General features: G+C 31.4%; 1 protein-coding gene and 1 long non-coding RNA gene across 3 annotated transcripts; one reads left to right on the top strand and one right to left on the bottom strand.

Moving 5' to 3' along the window:
• Nucleotides 1-3782: 3782 nt before the first annotated feature.
• LOC111707288 (uncharacterized) lies at nucleotides 3783-4837 on the bottom strand. Of its 2 annotated transcripts, XR_002766402.1 has the most exons (5): nucleotides 4570-4836; nucleotides 4417-4488; nucleotides 4230-4333; nucleotides 4072-4131; nucleotides 3783-3965 (listed from the first exon to the last, which is right to left on the bottom strand). It is a non-coding gene; the product is annotated as an uncharacterized LOC111707288 (long non-coding RNA). The 2 variants fall into 2 exon arrangements; XR_002766401.1 differs by having other exon boundaries at nucleotides 4072-4333; nucleotides 4570-4837.
• Nucleotides 4838-5534: 697 nt separating this feature from the next.
• LOC111707287 (PRA1 family protein 3) lies at nucleotides 5535-11335 on the top strand. Its single transcript, XM_023480369.1, has 7 exons — nucleotides 5535-5648; nucleotides 7022-7094; nucleotides 7867-7960; nucleotides 8229-8312; nucleotides 9061-9095; nucleotides 9554-9649; nucleotides 10042-11335. The coding sequence occupies exons 1-7, from the start codon at nucleotides 5572-5574 to the stop codon at nucleotides 10141-10143; spliced, it is 561 nt and encodes a 186-aa protein (XP_023336137.1). The 5' UTR covers nucleotides 5535-5571; the 3' UTR covers nucleotides 10144-11335.
• The last annotated feature ends 6745 nt before the right edge of the window (nucleotides 11336-18080 follow it).

Raw genomic sequence — 18080 nt, 5'->3', positions numbered from 1 at the left:
GGGGGGGGGGGGGATAAAACTTCAAAAATATATACTTCCGGGAGATTTTACTTAAGTCATTATCCAAAAATGAATATGAAAAATATCGCCCATACAGTTGAGTTTCTTGGGACTATGTCGAGATGGCTCATAAGTCATATATCATAAACTTTGAAAAAAAAGAAATCCTAATTATGAAAACAATTCCACAAATTGATAATAATTCTCTTTATAGAACTAAAGGATGTGATTACACCAACGATAATGATACTCCAGAACCGCTAGATGATAAGACTAATAATTTTAATAATTTCCAGAAAAAATTCTGTGCCTATACATTTTTCGAGATGTATAGTATAAATAAATAATTTTGAAATGTTTGATTGAACGATAACACCGATAATGATAATACTTAAAAACACCAATTATAATAATACATGAGAACTGCTAGATGTAATGATAACACTAATAATAATGATACTTAAGAACTGCTGATGTAATAATACCAATAATGGTAGTACTTCAGAGATGTTTGATGTAATGATAACACCAATAATAATAATATTTGAAAATTGCTGGATGTAATGTTAACACCAATGATAATAATACGAACTGCTGGATTTAATTATAACACCAATAATGATGATACTTCAGAACAGCTGAATGTAATAATAACACCAATAATGATGGTACTTCAGAACAGCTGAATGTAATGATAACACCAATAATTATGATACTTTAGAGCAGCTGAATGTAATGATAACACCAATAATTATGATACTTTAGAGCAGCTGAATGTAATGATAACACCAATAATGATGATACTTTAGAACAGCTGAATGTAATGATAACACCAATAATGATGATACTTTAGAACAGCTGAATGTAATTATAACACCTATAATGATGATACTTTAGAACAGCTGAATGTAATTATAACACCAATAATAATGATACTTTAGAACAGCTGAATGTAATAATAACACCAATAATGATGATACTTTAGAACAGCTGAATGTAATGATAACACCAATAATAATGATACTTTAGAACAGCTGAATGTAATGATAACACCAATAATTATGATACGAACAGCTGAATGTAATAATAACACCAATAATTATGATATTTGAAAATTGCTGGATGTAATGTTAACACCAATGATAATAATAAGAACAGCTGAATGATGATGATACTTCAAGCAGCTGAATTCAATGATTACACCAATAATGATGATACTTAAGAATTGCTTGATGTGCTGATAAGAAACACTCAACTATTCCTCCAGGACTCTAATAGACCAGCGCTAGAAAAGGAACTCAGGTTTGTGAAAATCTCTCTCCCTTTCTAAACCCCAAAACAAAATTTTAAATAGAAAAGTTTAAGTGACTTTTGGGCATCAAAATCTACCTTAAATGAGGAAAAATTATTTAAATTTGTTTAAACGAAGATTTTTTTAAACCCTGTGTAAAGCAGAATTTATTTTGAAGAAAGGGACATATATGTAATTGAAATGTGTTTTAGTTTTTACCCTTGTGTCGCATGAAGAGTAAGTTCATCAGTTATATCCTTCAGTAGATCCTTGGGCAGATTAGTACGAATATCAGCAGATATTCCAGAATGAAACAGGAGAGAGTTGAGTTCAAACTTATCACACAATTCGACCAGAAACTCAACCTTTTCATGTACGGTTTCAAACCATTCACGTTGCTTTAGAAGAGAAAAAGGACAAGCTCCCAGCTTCTTGATTTCTTCCAGCTTATTATCAAACATTGTTTTAGGGTTTCCATATCTTTTCTTGAGTAATTTGAAAACCTCATCTACAGATTTGAGATTTTTACAAGAGGTTTTAGGGCGACCAGTTAAACAATCCTGGGTTAGAATCCTTAATTGTTCTGCAGATGAAGCTGTTCTAGTTCCAATATACTTCCAGAAATCATCCTGGAAAGTGTAGAAATCTAGCTGATCTTCTTTAGATGAATCACCAGAGAACATAGGTTTCTTAGCATCACTGGATCCTGATTTTATTCCCGAGGACGGAACTAGACCGAATTTATCCTTAATAGCGATCAGATTTTCCTTAGCTTCAATAGAGGCTTCCTTGAGCTGCTGAACCATATCATCGATAAGAACAGCTTGATCAGTTGAATTAATATCAGTAGCATCCTTGCTGAGATCCTTTGCATCCTTGATAACGTCATCTGCTTGAAGTTTGATATCAGAAAACTTATCCAACAGTTTAGTCGCCTGCTGGTCAGTTTCAGGAACAGTTACATTAAGTTTACCGAAATCATCAATTAAGGACTGAATGTTGTTAACAAGTTTATCCTTCCTGTTAGCAACGCGGGTTTCTTTAACTAATAACTCACTCTGTTTAGCCTGAGTAAGAGATACATTTAAAGTTTCTTGAGTATTCTCCTTATCCTTGAGAAATAATAAACCCCGTTTAACAAAGTTTACGAAAGTCGTCTTCGTTTTCAAAATTTCTTCCTTCTTGTTACCGGAGAAATTTTCGGAGTCATTCAGTTCTAGAAATGCAACACACTTTCTTAATTCCCTTTTCCAATCCTCAGATTGTTTCACAAGATCCTTTACATAATCACCAGGAAGGGTCAGAAGATCAACAGTGTCAAGATCTTCTTCCTCCGCCATAGCTTTGGCAGTGAGGATGGATACATACTGGGACTTAATTTCCGCACTCTCCATTCTACTGGTAGGACGAGAGATCGGAGATATACGGTTAGATATCGGAGAACTTTGATGAGAAGGAACTATAGTGGTAAATGTAATATCGTCTCCGTCAATTTCACCGAAATTTATCGGAGGAGGAACAAATGCTGTCTCCTGTATTAAAGTACTACTGGAGAGACATCTTTTACTAGAACCAGTATAATCAGGTTCATCTCCTACCAGGTTTAGTCCATCATAATCCCAAGTATCTACGCTGCTAGAGGGTGTGTAACATGTTACCACACTAGTATTAGAACCTGAGCTAGAACCTTCTGCATCAAGGAGTAAATTATTATCTGTAGAACTATGACGACGATCTCTGTGGTTTAAATCTAATCCCGAGACCAATTCAACCTTCTGTGATCTAGTCCTTGGAGTAAAAATAGGAGCTGATGGAGTAGAAAATAACTCTGCGATATAGTCTTTGGTAACAGGGTTTCCATCAGAGTATCCATATAAGGGACTACGGCATAGATCGTCAGAGAGATCGCTAACAGGATCGCTTGAAGGTGTAGAATGATCTGTCATCAACTCAGATCTCCACTCACACAATTTGTGTGATCTGAAAAGAATAAAACACAACGCAGTATTTATTCAGTAAAAGATTGAGATTGAGTAGCAAGACTTAATTATTACATTACAACATTTATACAGCTACTAATCTCTATTGGGCCAGAGATCTACTCCGTCGTAAGTTGACAAAACGGAGGGGGACTGTAAGTTGATGAAGTCCGCCGTGGTGTTGTAGCTGAGGTTGTAAGTCTTCCAGGCTGTAGTTTACTTTAGTCCTGGGTTTACGAGTATAGTTGCGACTCGTAATTTTTCACTGTGATTTCCAGCCAAAGCTGGTTCGTTCGGTTTATTTTATACTCATTCGTGCTCCCACTTTACGAACGGGCACAATCAATGTACCCTGAAGATTTAGTTTATAATGGAATGCTATAAGCAAAGCTTCCTCTTTATCACTCGGATTAAAGACTCCTGTCAGTTTAGAATTTATTTATAGACAGCAATCCAAAAACAGGTGAAAACTGAAATATAAAATAATTTATAAAAATACAAAATATATACAATCAAGTGTGAAAAATGCAATTTTTATAGCGCGGCTTTTTAGATTTTATAGGTTGGACTTTTTAGGACAATATAGTTTTTATGAAAGAATACAAAAATAAAAACTTACATTACGGTGAGTATCCATTTACATGAGAGCACTGTTCACAGTTCCATGCTTGCGTACGTCAATCGATCAATAATGTCTAAACGAATTATTGATTAATTGATTACAAAAATATTTATATAAATCGTTTACAAACATTTTTTAATTATTTCTTTTAACATTTTCAGAAACAATTTTTTAATCACCTGTAGGACCATTTTAGTTTAGATCGACCTACAGAGATCTTGAACTCCACACCAAGAGTTCTAATTAAATAACAACGTTATTTATTTACTATTGAATTGTTCAATAACATTAAATTTCACAAATTGTTCAGTGTTTTTATTATGCGAAATTAAACTACCTTTCAGGACTTGAAGACTTGACAAGGTCCAGTTTTAGTACAGCAGTTTACACTGTACTAAAGGGTAGGGTTCCAGCACTGCCTCAGCACTGGTTTCAGTTTTTCTATAAAAGTTAGCTTATAGAAAACCGTAGTGTGTTTTTCTTTTTAAATGCATAATTAGAAAATACATTTTTAGATTTAATACCTATTTAATCTTTGTCGAGAGAAACTTCGACGTTCACTCAAGTTTCGGCAGAAACACAGCCTCTACTTAAGTCTATTAAAAAGGGTTTGTATTAAAATCTTTTTAAATGCATTTTTTACAAATGTACAATTTTTACATTTTATAAACTCATACCTATATATATTCCAGGTACGAAGGGTCACAACCTTCACATACTTGTATAGTCCAACTACGCGCTTTAAACTTTCTCATTCCTTCTGAAAAGATTTCAGAAATTAATATTTTCTTTAATGAAAGTTTTTTTTTTTTTTTTTTTTAAATATAGGATAAATATTGTTTAAATATTGGCTAAGTATCATTTAGATAAAATCCATATAAAATTCATAGTTCTGAATATAAAATGTTTATAATTTTTAGACAGTAAACTTAAAAGTTTTACATTTAAGTTTTTTAAGAATGAATTTTCATTTAAATAGTTCTGAAGATTTTTTGAGTAAATATTTACTTTAACAATTCAGCAAAATCAAATATAATCAGATTGATTCTTGCTTTTATCTTCAATCTTCAGGTCTTAAATCATCTAGGATCATCCGAAGGGTTTACCGAATCGTCTTCACCTATACAGTAGAATTTACACCCTTGGTCTAGTTAATTAAACCGTATTCTTTTTGTGGACAGCTTTTTTGTAGCAGACAGATACCTACAATTAGATGTTTATTTAACAGACAAATTCCATTAGCAGATTGACTGATTAATAAGATTTGGCATAACAGGGAAACTAGATTTAATGAAGAGGAGAAGTAGTTGAACTACGAAGACTAAATTCCGTTAAATTGAACCGCCATTATGCGAGGTTCAGCTACTGCTCGCTTTTCATATGGTTTCTGAAACCCTAAATTCTTGTAATTATATTTTGTGGTATCAGGGATAGATTTAGTAGTAACTCGAAGCTTTCTCTAGAAGATAGGACGGACCGAATTTAGTGTCCGGACTATGTCTAGCTCACGGACAGAGGATCAGCTGATTTCAGTCGATATTTCTTGTTACTAGGATAGTTGAAAACTAGAGTAGGCAGAATTCTTCAGCTTCTTAGTAAAACCAGAATTATTCTCAATCTACACACGTGATCCATATTCACAATTCAATATCCATATTTTCAGACCAAAGAAAAGATAAATGAATAAAGATTCTAAAATGGATATTCAAGTTGCGCCATTGAGAACCTTAGACGACTTTATCCTAGGAGAATCCAGGTAAATATAATACTGCCAAGTCAAATTCTCATCAGATTATTACGATAATACTAATAACAGAACGTTTTCTCAAACATTTAAACTTTTAAAAGTGAATAATGTCTAAGATTTTCATAGTTTTCGGGAAAAATATCTTTCAGGCGTAGGATCTGCAGTAATCATGTTCCAACAAAAATTCTGATGTTATTTTTAGGTTACAGGCACAAGATTTGCATTATGCAGGTTCCAACAAAATACTGATTTTATATTTTAAGGTTCCAGGCATTAGATCTGCCTATAATAGGTTCCAACAAAATACTGATGTTATTTTTAGGTTCCATGCACAATATTTGCACTATGCAGGTTCTAACAAAATACTGATTTTATGTATTTAGGTTCCAGACGTTAGATCTTCATTATGCAGGTTCCTGCAAAATACTGATTTTATGTACTGGGTGAGTAAAAAAAGTGTGATTTGCGGCGCCTGGTGCAAAATTGTACCTTTTTTGTGCAACTCTCCTGCATGGTGTTTTTTCAATATTTTTTGAAAATTTGTAATTTTTTTTATACTCCAATGGCCCAAAAGAAAATCCGCAAACCTTTTTTTCTCTCAAAAAAGTTCAGAAAAGCAAAAATGTGTATTTAAATTATTTCTATCGAAATCTAAAAATTTTTAATGATTGAATCAAAGAATCACAAAAAATTCGCAAAATTGTAATAAGAAAATTCGCAATTTTTAGTGCTGGTCTGATTTTTAAGACAAGGTTGTTTAAATTCTCTAGTTCCTTTCTTCTTAGTATATTCTATGTCTTAGTATATTCTATATTTCGATAGAAACAATCTATTTACACATTTTTGTTTTTCTGAACTGAAGAAAAAAAATCGCGGATTTTTTTGGGCTATTGCAGTACAAAAAAAAATTACAAATTTTCAAAAAATATTGAAAAACACCATACAGGAGAGTTGCACAAGAAAAGGTACAATTTCGCACCAGGCGCTGCAAATCACACTTTTTTTTGACTCACCCTGTATTTCGATTCCTGGCGTCAGAATTGCATAACACAGATTCCAACAAAATACTGATTTTTAGGTTCCAGGCACAATATCTGCAATATGCAAGTTCCAACAAAATACTTATTTTATTTATTTAGGTTCCAGACGTTAGATTGGCATATAACAGGTTCTAACAAAATTCTGTTGTTATTTTAAGGTTCCAGGCACAATATCTGCATTATGCAGGTTCCAACAAAATACTTATTTCATGTATTTAGGTTCCAGACATTAGATCTGCATATAATAGGTTCCAACAAAATACTGAGTTTACATATTAAGGTTCCAGGCGTAAGATCTGCATTAAGCAGGTTCCAACAAAGTACTAAAGTTATAATATTTAGGTTCCAGGTTCCAGATTTACAAAATATTGACAGATGGTTTAATCGGATTGTGAATAACCTGTTGTACTATCAGGAAAATATCAAGAAATCGCGTTAAAAAAGGAGTCTTAACGTAAAAAATACCAATTTCTGAACTTTTGTGGTATACGCTGCTTTTTCTAGTAAGAAGTTTATCCTCAAAATGTTTGTTCCCAAGCCACCAAGTTTTTTTGTTCATTGATAAAACTTTTTAATAGAAGTTTTTGATGCAACATACGATCTGGTCGGTTCTGGCGATTAGACGTTCTTGGAGATAAGAAAACAGTCAGACAAGCCAAATGTGTAGACTGTAGATAGAAGAATCAATATGATAACACAAATAAGTTTTATATTTCTTCTCCTTATCTATGCCTGGAACCCATTTCTACAATTAATGGTTAGTTTTTCGATATTTCAAGATAAAAATTTATTTTTTTGTGAACGGTTCAAACTTGGTCGCTACGCTGAAATCTTGGTGGACATACAGAAGAATATAAAATTGAAGAATATGAAGACAACTTAAATAATGACTTTAAATAGTCCAGTGAACAATACATAAAACAGAAATTGTGCAGTTTGCACGGACTGCTTTACAACAACAACAAATACGCATACTATTGCAAAATGTCGTTTTCATATTCCACAGTTGAGTTCTCACTGTTTTAAGTAGCTTTTCAATCAAAGCTAAGAAAATAAAAGCCTAAAGGCGGATAAAAAAACACTGGTAAGAATTGAACCACAGCACTGATCCGTGTCGGGAGCCTCTAGCCATCCCATTCCCAAAACTCATGTTTTGATATGAGTTTTTATCTTGATATTTGAACCAGACGAACTACATCCTCTCAGCCCTGGTCATCTTCCTTCTTGTCACCATAGGGAACCCACACCACATGCTTTATGGTATTATTACCATGGGTCTAGGTAGGATATTTTGTAAATCAATAAAAATTATTTAGATATTAATCGTCTAAAAAATTACTAGAAATATCGTTTTTTACTGTTTAACATTTTCACCGAATAAGATTGCTTTCAAATCATTTTTAGATTGTTGTTGGATCATAAATAATGAAATATTAATTTTTATCGCCATTGAATTACTGATATAAATTGCTTAAAAATACTTATCTTATGCTTGTTTGAAAATTTAAAAACATGAACTTTTTCATTTCTGTTTGATAACGTATTTTAGTGTTTGGACTGATGTACTACAGCAGTTCTAATAATGCCCAAGTTGCAGAGTTTAAACAGAACCACCCTTTCATCGTCATGATGGGTCAGTATTTAGTTCACAATTTGCCCAATAGATCTCACTTAAATGCATTAACATTCTTTCCATTTTAATACATACATGAGTCAACCTTTGATATATATTGATAGGTTTAATGATGTTTTTTATATTTTACGTATTGAAAAAAAATGTAATGATACTAAGTTCGTGCAAAATCATATGTATGTATTTTGTTTTAATTGACATATGCACAACATTTTATATAAGGGTGGGACCATATGGTATTTTTTCATTGCATTTTAAGTGCAAATCCGTTTAATTAATGCAACCGAGAAAAAAAACTTTGCAAGAAAACATTATCATAAAAAAATATTTTCACTTTTTTAAAAAATGGTTAGTTTTGGTTGTATGTTTGTGTGGAAATCGTGAATATCCATAAAAAATTATTCTTATTAAAATGCAAAAACTTTTTTTTTTATAAAAATTGGTCAGACCTTAAAAAACTAGTTGTTTGGTCCTAGATTAAATAATTTTTAAAAAATTACTAATGGACACTGGAGAGTTTTCAGTGATTAAAAGTGCCGCAACTTTAATATGAAAGCGCCGTGACTTTAATATATGTTTAGAGGAGTTCGAAAAATTGACCTCCTTAAATGATTATGATTTAAACAAAAAACCTTGTGATGACCAAGCATAGTATTACACACATATATAAATCTATACTCTGCGTGAAACAATCCTTAAATACAATAATGATAATAATTTTATGTTTTTGATAAAAACTTTATTTTAGGCAGCCTGTTTATCGGTTACTACTTCATTTTACAGGTTTCTTAGCTTAATTTGAACATTCTTTTTACTTGAATTTTAATTTTGCGACTTTTAGACTAGTGAGGTATTTCTCTTTTTTGTCATTTTTTTGTTTGTTTGATCAATTTTTCAAATGTTTACAAATCAAAGGTTGGATGGCTATAAGTAACAGATTTTATTTATTTTCAATGTATTAGCCTGGATTTGTTTCAAGTTTTATTGGTTTTTATGATTTGATCAAAAGTGTTGCTGTGTAAATTGTTTAATGTTTATGTATCATTTTGCGATATTGTGTCGTTAATGTTTATGTTTTTTGATTTATGTTAAATTAATTGGTTGGGTTAATTTCTAAAGATTTATATCCGTTTTGTGTCTGAGTTCAAGATTTATATTGATCAGAGTAATTTTGTGGTTTTATGTTGTAATTGTGTGACGGGTATATTGTATCCCTTTTTATTATGTATTTTGTTTACAAGATTGGATGTGTGTCTGTATTCATGTTTGGTGTAGCTTTACCCGTCATGTTTATCATCCTTCATTCTTCACTTAGACTTAGAAATCTCAAGAACAAGGTAAACAATCGTTCATTTTTATTAAAATCTTTTAATCCTTAATAATCCTTAAATTTCCTTTTCAAAGAAACGTAACAATTCTTCAAACCTTATCTTTCTAGTTCATATATCTTTACTCATGATGTTAAATCTTTGACATTTCAAACTGTATTTGTTAGATCTACAGAATTCATAATCTTTGACATTTCAAACTGTATCTGTTAGATCCAACAGAATTCATAATCTTTGACATTTCAAACTGTATTTGTTAGATCTACAGAATTCATCGTTAGAATTTCAAAGGTTTACGATAGAATTAAAAATATAAGAATTAAAATTAGTGTTTATTGTTTAAGGTCAGTGTTCCATTTTAAAAAATAGAAATATCCTTATTATTTCATTGTTATATTTAGGCAGCCAATATAGCAGATGTACTTGGTGTAGCAAAGAGGACTCCAATGGGAATATTTCTCCGAGAATGGGGAATAGAGCCAAATCCCAAATTTATCTCATAAATTGGGAATAGATCCAGATCTCTTATATTTCATCTACTGAGAGTAAAAATAGACTTTTACCAAATTAAAAGACATGCAATTGTAATTCATTAGCTTACAGGAAATGGCATATATCCTTGTAAATAAAAATGGAAATAGTGGGAACAGATCTAGATATAAACTATATCTCATATACTGGATTTATAGAACCTGAACAAGATATAAACTATATCTCATATACTGGGAATAATAGAACCAGATATAAACTATATCTCATATACTGTGAATATAGCTAGATATAAACTATATCTCATATACTGGGAATAATAGAACTAGAAATAAACTTTATCTCATATACTGGGAATAAAACTAGATATAAATTATATCTCATATACTGGGAATAATAGAACTAGATATAAACTATATCTCATATACTGGGAATAAAACTAGATATAAATTATATCTCATATACTGGGAATAATAGAACTAGATATAAACTATATCTCATATACTGGGAATAGAACATGTTAACATTTTGTGTAAAGGCGGATGGAAGGAATAAAATATGGAATTTCAATTTGTGAGTTATTTCACTTCCCCCCCCCCCCCTTAAGCCCTAAATCTCAATTTTAAGGGAAATCCCTCCAAAAAAAGTAAGGGCCGCAGGTCTTGTTAATATGATGGGCTCAGAACTTATGAATAAACAGCTTTAAAAACAAACATTTTAATAACACTTTGTCAAAGATTTAATCTTTGTGATCATTCATTAAATTTTTAAAAATATCTATTGGTTTGACCATTTATAAATGTGTTCATGAATTTTAAGACAGTCGCACAAAATAATTACATCTTTTCGTGTGCTGTTTATAAAAACATCTTATACTAGTAGAAAGATGTCTGAACATAGTTTCTCAATTCAAATAGAGGTTTATTTATATTATAACGTTATTATTTAATGGAAATGTGAAAATTGATAATAAAAAATGGAATTATTTCAAATATTGTTTCTCTACAGTTCGATTTATGCTAATTTCGAATATTTATTTTTAAAAAGAATTCTTTCTAGAAGCTTTCAGATCTTATTCGCTTTATTGCTTATTATTATTACCTGCTGAGCTTGTGCCATGCATGACATATATTTATTAAATTTTATAGTTTATACATTTAGTAAATATGTTTTTCTAGATTGAAATATAAGGATTGTATTGTTTTACTAAACTGTATTTTAAAAAATATAATATATAAAGAATGTAAGATAGAATGTTTTTTATCTCTTCTGCTCAAATTCTTTTAAGACGGTGTTCCTATACTAGAATGTAGACTTCAGTATTTACCATTATATCATATCTGTTCGGTTCCATAGTAGTAAACCTATCGTGTAAGAATTCCCATTATTACACGGTTCAGGAGGAACAATTTTAATATTGTTCGCTTCCTTGCGTTTAAGAATGCTTATTTTTACACTGTATGTGTAGAATTTTCATTCTTTAACGCTCAGACCGTGTAAGAATGGAAATTATTACACGGTCAGAGCGTGAAAGAATGTATATTCTTACACGCTTCAAGCATTAAAGAATGGAAATTCTTACACTAGTTGAAGAATATTCATTCTTACACGCTCCTTATATTGATCTTTTCAGTATAGATCAATATTGATATTAACTTAATTATTTTGTACTGACAACATGCACAGGACAAACTCACCTTTTTCTTTTACATTAATACATGCACACTTACCTTTTTTAACTTAACAACATGCTCACTTACCTTTTTCTTTTATATTAAAACATGCAAACTTACCTTTTTTACTTTAGTAAAACATGCTCACCTACGTTTTCATGCACACTTACCTTTTTCGTATTTTGAAGTATTGATATACCTTAACTCAGAAATATCAATTTGAATCTCAACCCTAGTCCTGACAGAAGAGTGGAAATTAACATTTTCTGACCTTTCCCAAAAATATGGACGATGCCTTTAGCCTTACATTAGACACTTTCATCAAACTGCCGAGTCTTAAAGCATACTGCTCGACTGCCTACTTAATACTTTTTTTTAGTTCATCTTCATTTAAAACCCAGTTTGGTGAGATTTTGAAAATCTCTGCATACTTGTAATAGTATGGTCAGAGCTTTTCAGTCTGAGTCACCATATCTCGCAAAGTTCGAGATGATGAAGTGAAACCACAATCAAAACCAAAAAAAAGTATAAAAACTTATCATTGAAATATTAGTGTCACACTTTTTATTCAAGTCGTCCTGCATACTGTCATGTTTCGTGGGACACCCTGTATGTCAAGCCTTTTTTATTGGTTGATATTGAATTCATCCCTTTACTCTACAGCTAAGGTCTACATATATTGTGTAGCAAGAAGTAGTTTACCTAGTTGACTAGGTTCAACCACTTCTTTTTGTGCCCTGGTTAAAGTTTAACAGAAGTGGTTCAATTTATTCTGCGTAGTTCAACTACTTTTCACTAAACTTAAAACTTTGTCCCTGGGTGTATGTTTTAAGCTCTAGGTTGTATTCAGTCTCCCGTGATAAAGTTTAAATAGATCCTTTGACCAAGTCTAAGTTGGTTAAATGATGGATGAGGGGGATAAAGTTGGTTGAATGACTGAGGGGGAGGGAGGGCACAGTGGCTTTAACCGTGGACATAGAAAAACAAAGATTTGCTTTAAACTGTTGCTGCAGATATGTGAATTATAGGACGATTAAGAACTGAAAAAAATTGTGTGGAAAGCTGTTTTAGAAACAAAGTTATAAGACGTTACTTTAAAAGTTCTAGTAAACTGTTGCTATTTTTGATTTTTTTAAAGAAGCATACTAATGTTTATTTTTGACTCAAAAACCAAAGAAGTGCTCATACCAAATCATATATGGTTTGAAATCTTGAAGATGTTAGCTTTCCATGGGTTAGTTCAGCTTGAGCACTGCTCCGGTATAGGAAATATTTACCAATAAAAAAAATTTAAAATTTAAGCAAAAAGTAAAATTTTGGCGTGAAAATTACAAACCTTAAAACTGTCAAAAAAAAAAAATTGTCATGACCTTTAACTAAGAGATAACTTATTAAAAAAAAAATTTTATTTTTGTATTTTGTTGAGCCATTTGTTCTGATATGGAGGCACAAACAGTAAATAAAAAGTGTTGATTCTAATTCAAAGTTATCACCTTCAAAGAAAAAGCAAATTCAACTTTTTTTAAGATTGCGAATTATGGATAGCACTTTTTAGTTTTGCAAATTATCTGATTATGTTCTGATGTCCATGAAATGAAATCTACTTTTTAAACCACTGTGGAGGAGGTGGGGGGGGGGGGCATAATCTATATTACTTTCACGGTTTCAACTCTCTAGGGTTGCAACTGTGAAATTTATGCTTTGCATTTGTTTAAGATAAATGAATTTAACTTTGTTCTCCCATTTTTATTCATTCGAGTTACTTTTTAATGAAGTGTATAACAAGAAACGTTTAACCTTGAATATCCATGTTTATAAAATAATTGCTGGGCAGTGGCGTACAAAGGGGGGGGGGCAGTAGTCCTCTTGCCCCCTCAGACCACATTTTGGAAATTGCAGGACAAGGGGAATTTTGTGATTATTATCTCTAGAAATTTACTTCTATAATTAGGTTGAGAAATAAACGCAGCAAATTATATCAAAAATCAAGACGACATTCAAGTGGTCCTGCATATTGTCATGTTTTCGTGGGACACCCTGTATGTAGTTAAGTTAGTTTAGTCCTTCTTATTTCCTTCTTCAGTTCTCGTCAATATGGTATATTGCTCAGTGAAATATTGTTGTTCAAAAAGTTCCATTCCCGGAGTTATTTTACACTCTATTCAGGAGGAATGGTTAAACCTAATAGATTGGAAAAGACCCAATCCGAATGTTATCTGCAACGAACATTTTCCTAGTTATATAAAAGTGAATGGGAAAAAGTTGTCAAAGTCTGCTGTTCCCTCAATTTTTAACATTATCGGAGCTGTTAAGAACTGCTCCCTGGAAACTGTTCTGAACGAATATAGTTATGCCGTCCCAGCTATTCAAAAGCTAAAGAAAATGTATGACGGAAACACGAGCAAAGGGAAAAAGTTCCAAAATCAGAGTTAGTCCCTCAAAGCTCAAAAAAAAACTCGACGAAAAATTTGCAGTCTAGAATCTGTGATTGTCAAAATAAAAGACAAGTTCTCTTTACCAGAGGAAACTATAAACCTTCTTCACAGTTCAGCAAGTAAAATTCTGGAGGAGTTGTTTCAAAGAGTTATAAAAAAGTTAAAATATTCGGATTGTAGAGATAAATATCTTCCAGCTCTCCGATCGTTTGCTTAGCAAGATTATTCTTTTTCAAAACCAGTGATTGTGATTGTAGAAGCTAAATTTTTTTATCAATAAAAGTTTGATGTCATTATAAACAAAGTTTTTAAATCTAGGTTTATAGACTGTTTTTATAATTTATGAAACTTTGCCACTTTGACTGATTTTTAAGCCGTATATCTTTACAACTTGATGGTCTTTGATATTTAAAACGACATGAATTTGAGTTTTTGGCAAAAAACTCTATGGAGACATCAAAAAATTTTATCAAATTGGTATCTCATTTTTGAAAAAATCAACCTGACACAGAGCCGGAGTTCTCAAGGAAAAATCAAAAATACCTCAGAACTTAAAAATAATTGAGCTATGACCCTTAAATGTTCTACCTCACCCCCTCCCCCATAATTTCATATTCTCTAAATAAAATTCACTCCTGAGTGGTTTTATAATTATGAAATCCATTAAAACACCAAACCACCCCACTTATCATTGAAGTACACTTTGACCCCTAGAAGTATGAGTTCGCGGACTGTAAAATTCTTGGTGATTTTGCGTACATAAGCTATCTATGTTTATTTATTTATCTATGTCTACAACATTTGGTTCCAAAGATATAGTGATTAGAAAATCAGAGTTTGTGGCAAAGACTCAATTCCTTTATTTCCATAAAGAGATAATTTCAAGTTCCCCTTTATGCAATGATGACAATAACATCGAATGAAGGTAAGAAAAGTTTTAGCCTTCTAAAGAGAATACTTCACTACACAAGATGTACTATGACGGAGAGCAGACCTAACGATCTTGCACTTATGGCTCACTTCTGAGAAAATATTGAAATGTTTGTGCAAGCAAATCCAAGAAAATTGAAGCTTAAAAGAGTTTATGAATATGTAGATGGAGTAAAATTCTATCTACAAATTTCAGAAGATATTTCGTTTATATATGATTTTTTAATGATGCTGTGATCATTGATTTAGTTACCTGTGATGGAGTTAAGTGATAAATTTATAAATTTATAAAGTTAAAAGGTTAATGTTAGTTTTTCGAGCAAAGGATTAAATTTTAGTATGAATTTTAGACTCAATAAGTTTAGTAACAATCAAAAATGTAGTCTTTTTGGTGTATTTTTATGGTGTTAATTGACTTTTTGAACAAAACAATTCCAGGGGGGGGGCAAAATTTCCGCGCTTCGCGCGAAATCTTGCCCCCCCCCCTGGCTAAAATCCTGTGAACGCGCCTTTTGCTGGGGATGAATATAAAAATAATTCATTCTGAGTCGTGTTAGTTTTGTTTTATATTCCATTGCAGTACATTTAAAAAAACAAACAATATATGTTAAGCCAGTTTTAAACTTTTAAATAAAGGTAATCCCCCTTTATTAAACCTCTGCTATATAGTTAAAACTCTAAAATATTGTTAAACCTCTGAAATCTGAAATGAAGTTAAACCTCTGCAATACAGGTAAACTTATTAAATAAAGATACAACTCTGAATTTTAGAAAAAACCATTTAAATAAGATTTTTTTAAGTGAAACTCTGAAAGTCAAAGTTAAAATTAAAGTGGTGCAATAAATTCTTTAACATGTATAAAATCCTAAATAATATTAAAACATTGCCATACAATAAAGCCTCTGAAATAAAGTGAAACCTCTGTAATAAAGTTAAACCGTTGCAAAACAGTAAAAACTTTGAAATAGAGTTAAACCTTTGCAATAGAGCTAAACCTCTGCAATAAAGTAAAAAATCTGAAATAAAGTTAACCCTCTGCAATACAGTAAAAACTCTGATATGAAGTTTACCCTCTGCAATAAAGTTAAAACTCTAAAATAAAGTTTACCCTCTGCAATACAGTAAATTCTAAAATAAAGTTTACCCTCTGCAATACAGTAAATTCTAAAATAAAGTTTACCCTCTGTAATACAGTAAATTCTAAAATAATGTTTACCCTCTGCAATACAGTAAATTCTAAAATAATGTTTACCCTCTGCAATACAGTAAATTCTAAAATAAAGTTTACCCCCTGCAATACAGTAAATTCTAAAATAATGTTTACCCTCTGTAATACAGTAAATTCTAAAATAAAGTTTACCCTCTGCAATACAGTAAAAATCTGTAATAAAGTTTACCCCCTGCAAAACAGTAAAAATCTGTAATAAAGTTTACACTCTGCAATACAGTAAAAACTCTGCAATTAAGTATAAATAGTGCTCATTTCCCGACCTCCAGAGCTCTCTGTAGTCTGTTCTAAGATAAATAAGGTGTGAGAATATATGTAATATATATTTATATCCATTTTCTGACAGAGAATAATGTAGTTGTATATCCGGCCGAGAAAACAAGAATTTATGACGTTTTTTGCGGATTTTAGTTTCAGCATAAAAAGCTATCCGAGCTGAGGGATGGTTTGCAAATATATCCTTTTCCACAGCCTGTCAGCTTAGTCAGCTAAACTGTCTCAGTAGGAAATATTGGAAATGATATTTAATATTTATCCAATATTGAGAAGGTGAATGTGCCAATTGGTGGTTCTGAGATGTCACCAAGTTTATTACCGAACCAGGGGAAGTGTAAATTTTAACTGCATCAGACTTCTTTCCATTATAGTACAGGGTGTCCCAATACACATGGGAATTGAGAGACGACCTGAAAGTCGTCACTGAATTCTGATATATACTACATGTCAAAGAAAGTATAAAAATGAGGCTGTACGTCTTACGGGCTTTTCATAAAGTGGTCTCGTGTCTAAAAAAATTACGAATATATTAGATGGTAAGACAATTTTGATTTATTAAATGAATTGAAATTTGTTACAAATTTTGAAATAACTGTCAATTTTGAAGATACAAAATTTTTAGACCTCATTTTGAAAATCTTAAGACCAGGCGTTTTCTATATAAGATATGTAACCTAGAATACTGCAATTATTGTGTTAATGATAAAATGCCACATTGATCGAAGACGATATAAAAGTCTTCATTTAATTCCCATGTTTATTGAGACGCCCTGTAGATTCTCTAATATCATTTCCTTTGGCAGAAAAAGATAAAAATTAAAAATTAAAACTTTATCACTTTCAAACCCGAAGGAGGGGGGGGGATATTCAGAAAATTTCTTTTCTCGTGAACAGTGATCAGTGATGACATATTTCTGTGTTTGGCCAAATTTAACGCAATTGTTTCATTTCATATTTCTTAAAGTTTATACTAAGAGCGTCCTCATTGTTATCGATGAAGTGAAGTATTCTTTTTCAACCTAAACTCAATTGCTTTGAATTTAACTTTTTTTCTGTCATGCCGTAATGAGTTAAGATTTGTTGATAGTTTATTGCAGTAAATCAAGAAAATAACTTTATTAATTAATTGATAAATACAGTGAAACCCTTAATAACGAATACAACGAAAGAATTCATCAAATGTCGTATTCTTCACTTTCTGATAATGGAATGTTGCAGATATTTTGTTTTTTATTTAAATGATTGTATTGAACTCTTTAAAACTGTTCCCGCATATTCATGGCTATTTATTTATTTTCGCAAATACTGAAATTTACGTAATATACAGGGTGTCCCACGAAACATGACAATAGCAAGACGACTTGAAAGTCGTCTTTGGTATTTGAATTTATTTGTGACATTTAGTCTT

This window comes from Eurytemora carolleeae, unplaced genomic scaffold (genome assembly GCF_000591075.1).
Source record: "Eurytemora carolleeae unplaced genomic scaffold, Eaff_2.0 scaffold708, whole genome shotgun sequence".
In the NCBI taxonomy this organism is placed as follows: Eukaryota; Metazoa; Arthropoda; class Copepoda; order Calanoida; family Temoridae; genus Eurytemora; species Eurytemora carolleeae.
This window is presented reverse-complemented; position numbering and strand designations above follow the sequence as displayed.

Excerpts from the sequence above, each read along its gene's own strand:
- LOC111707287 (XM_023480369.1), top strand. The coding sequence starts at position 5,572 with ATGAATAAAGATTCTAAAATGGATATTCAAGTTGCGCCATTGAGAACC. Across the intron at positions 7,095-7,866 it reads ATAACCTGTTGTACTATCAG|ACGAACTACATCCTCTCAGC; the intron begins GAAAATATCAAG and ends TATTTGAACCAG. Across the intron at positions 9,650-10,041 it reads TTAGAAATCTCAAGAACAAG|GCAGCCAATATAGCAGATGT; the intron begins GTAAACAATCGT and ends TGTTATATTTAG.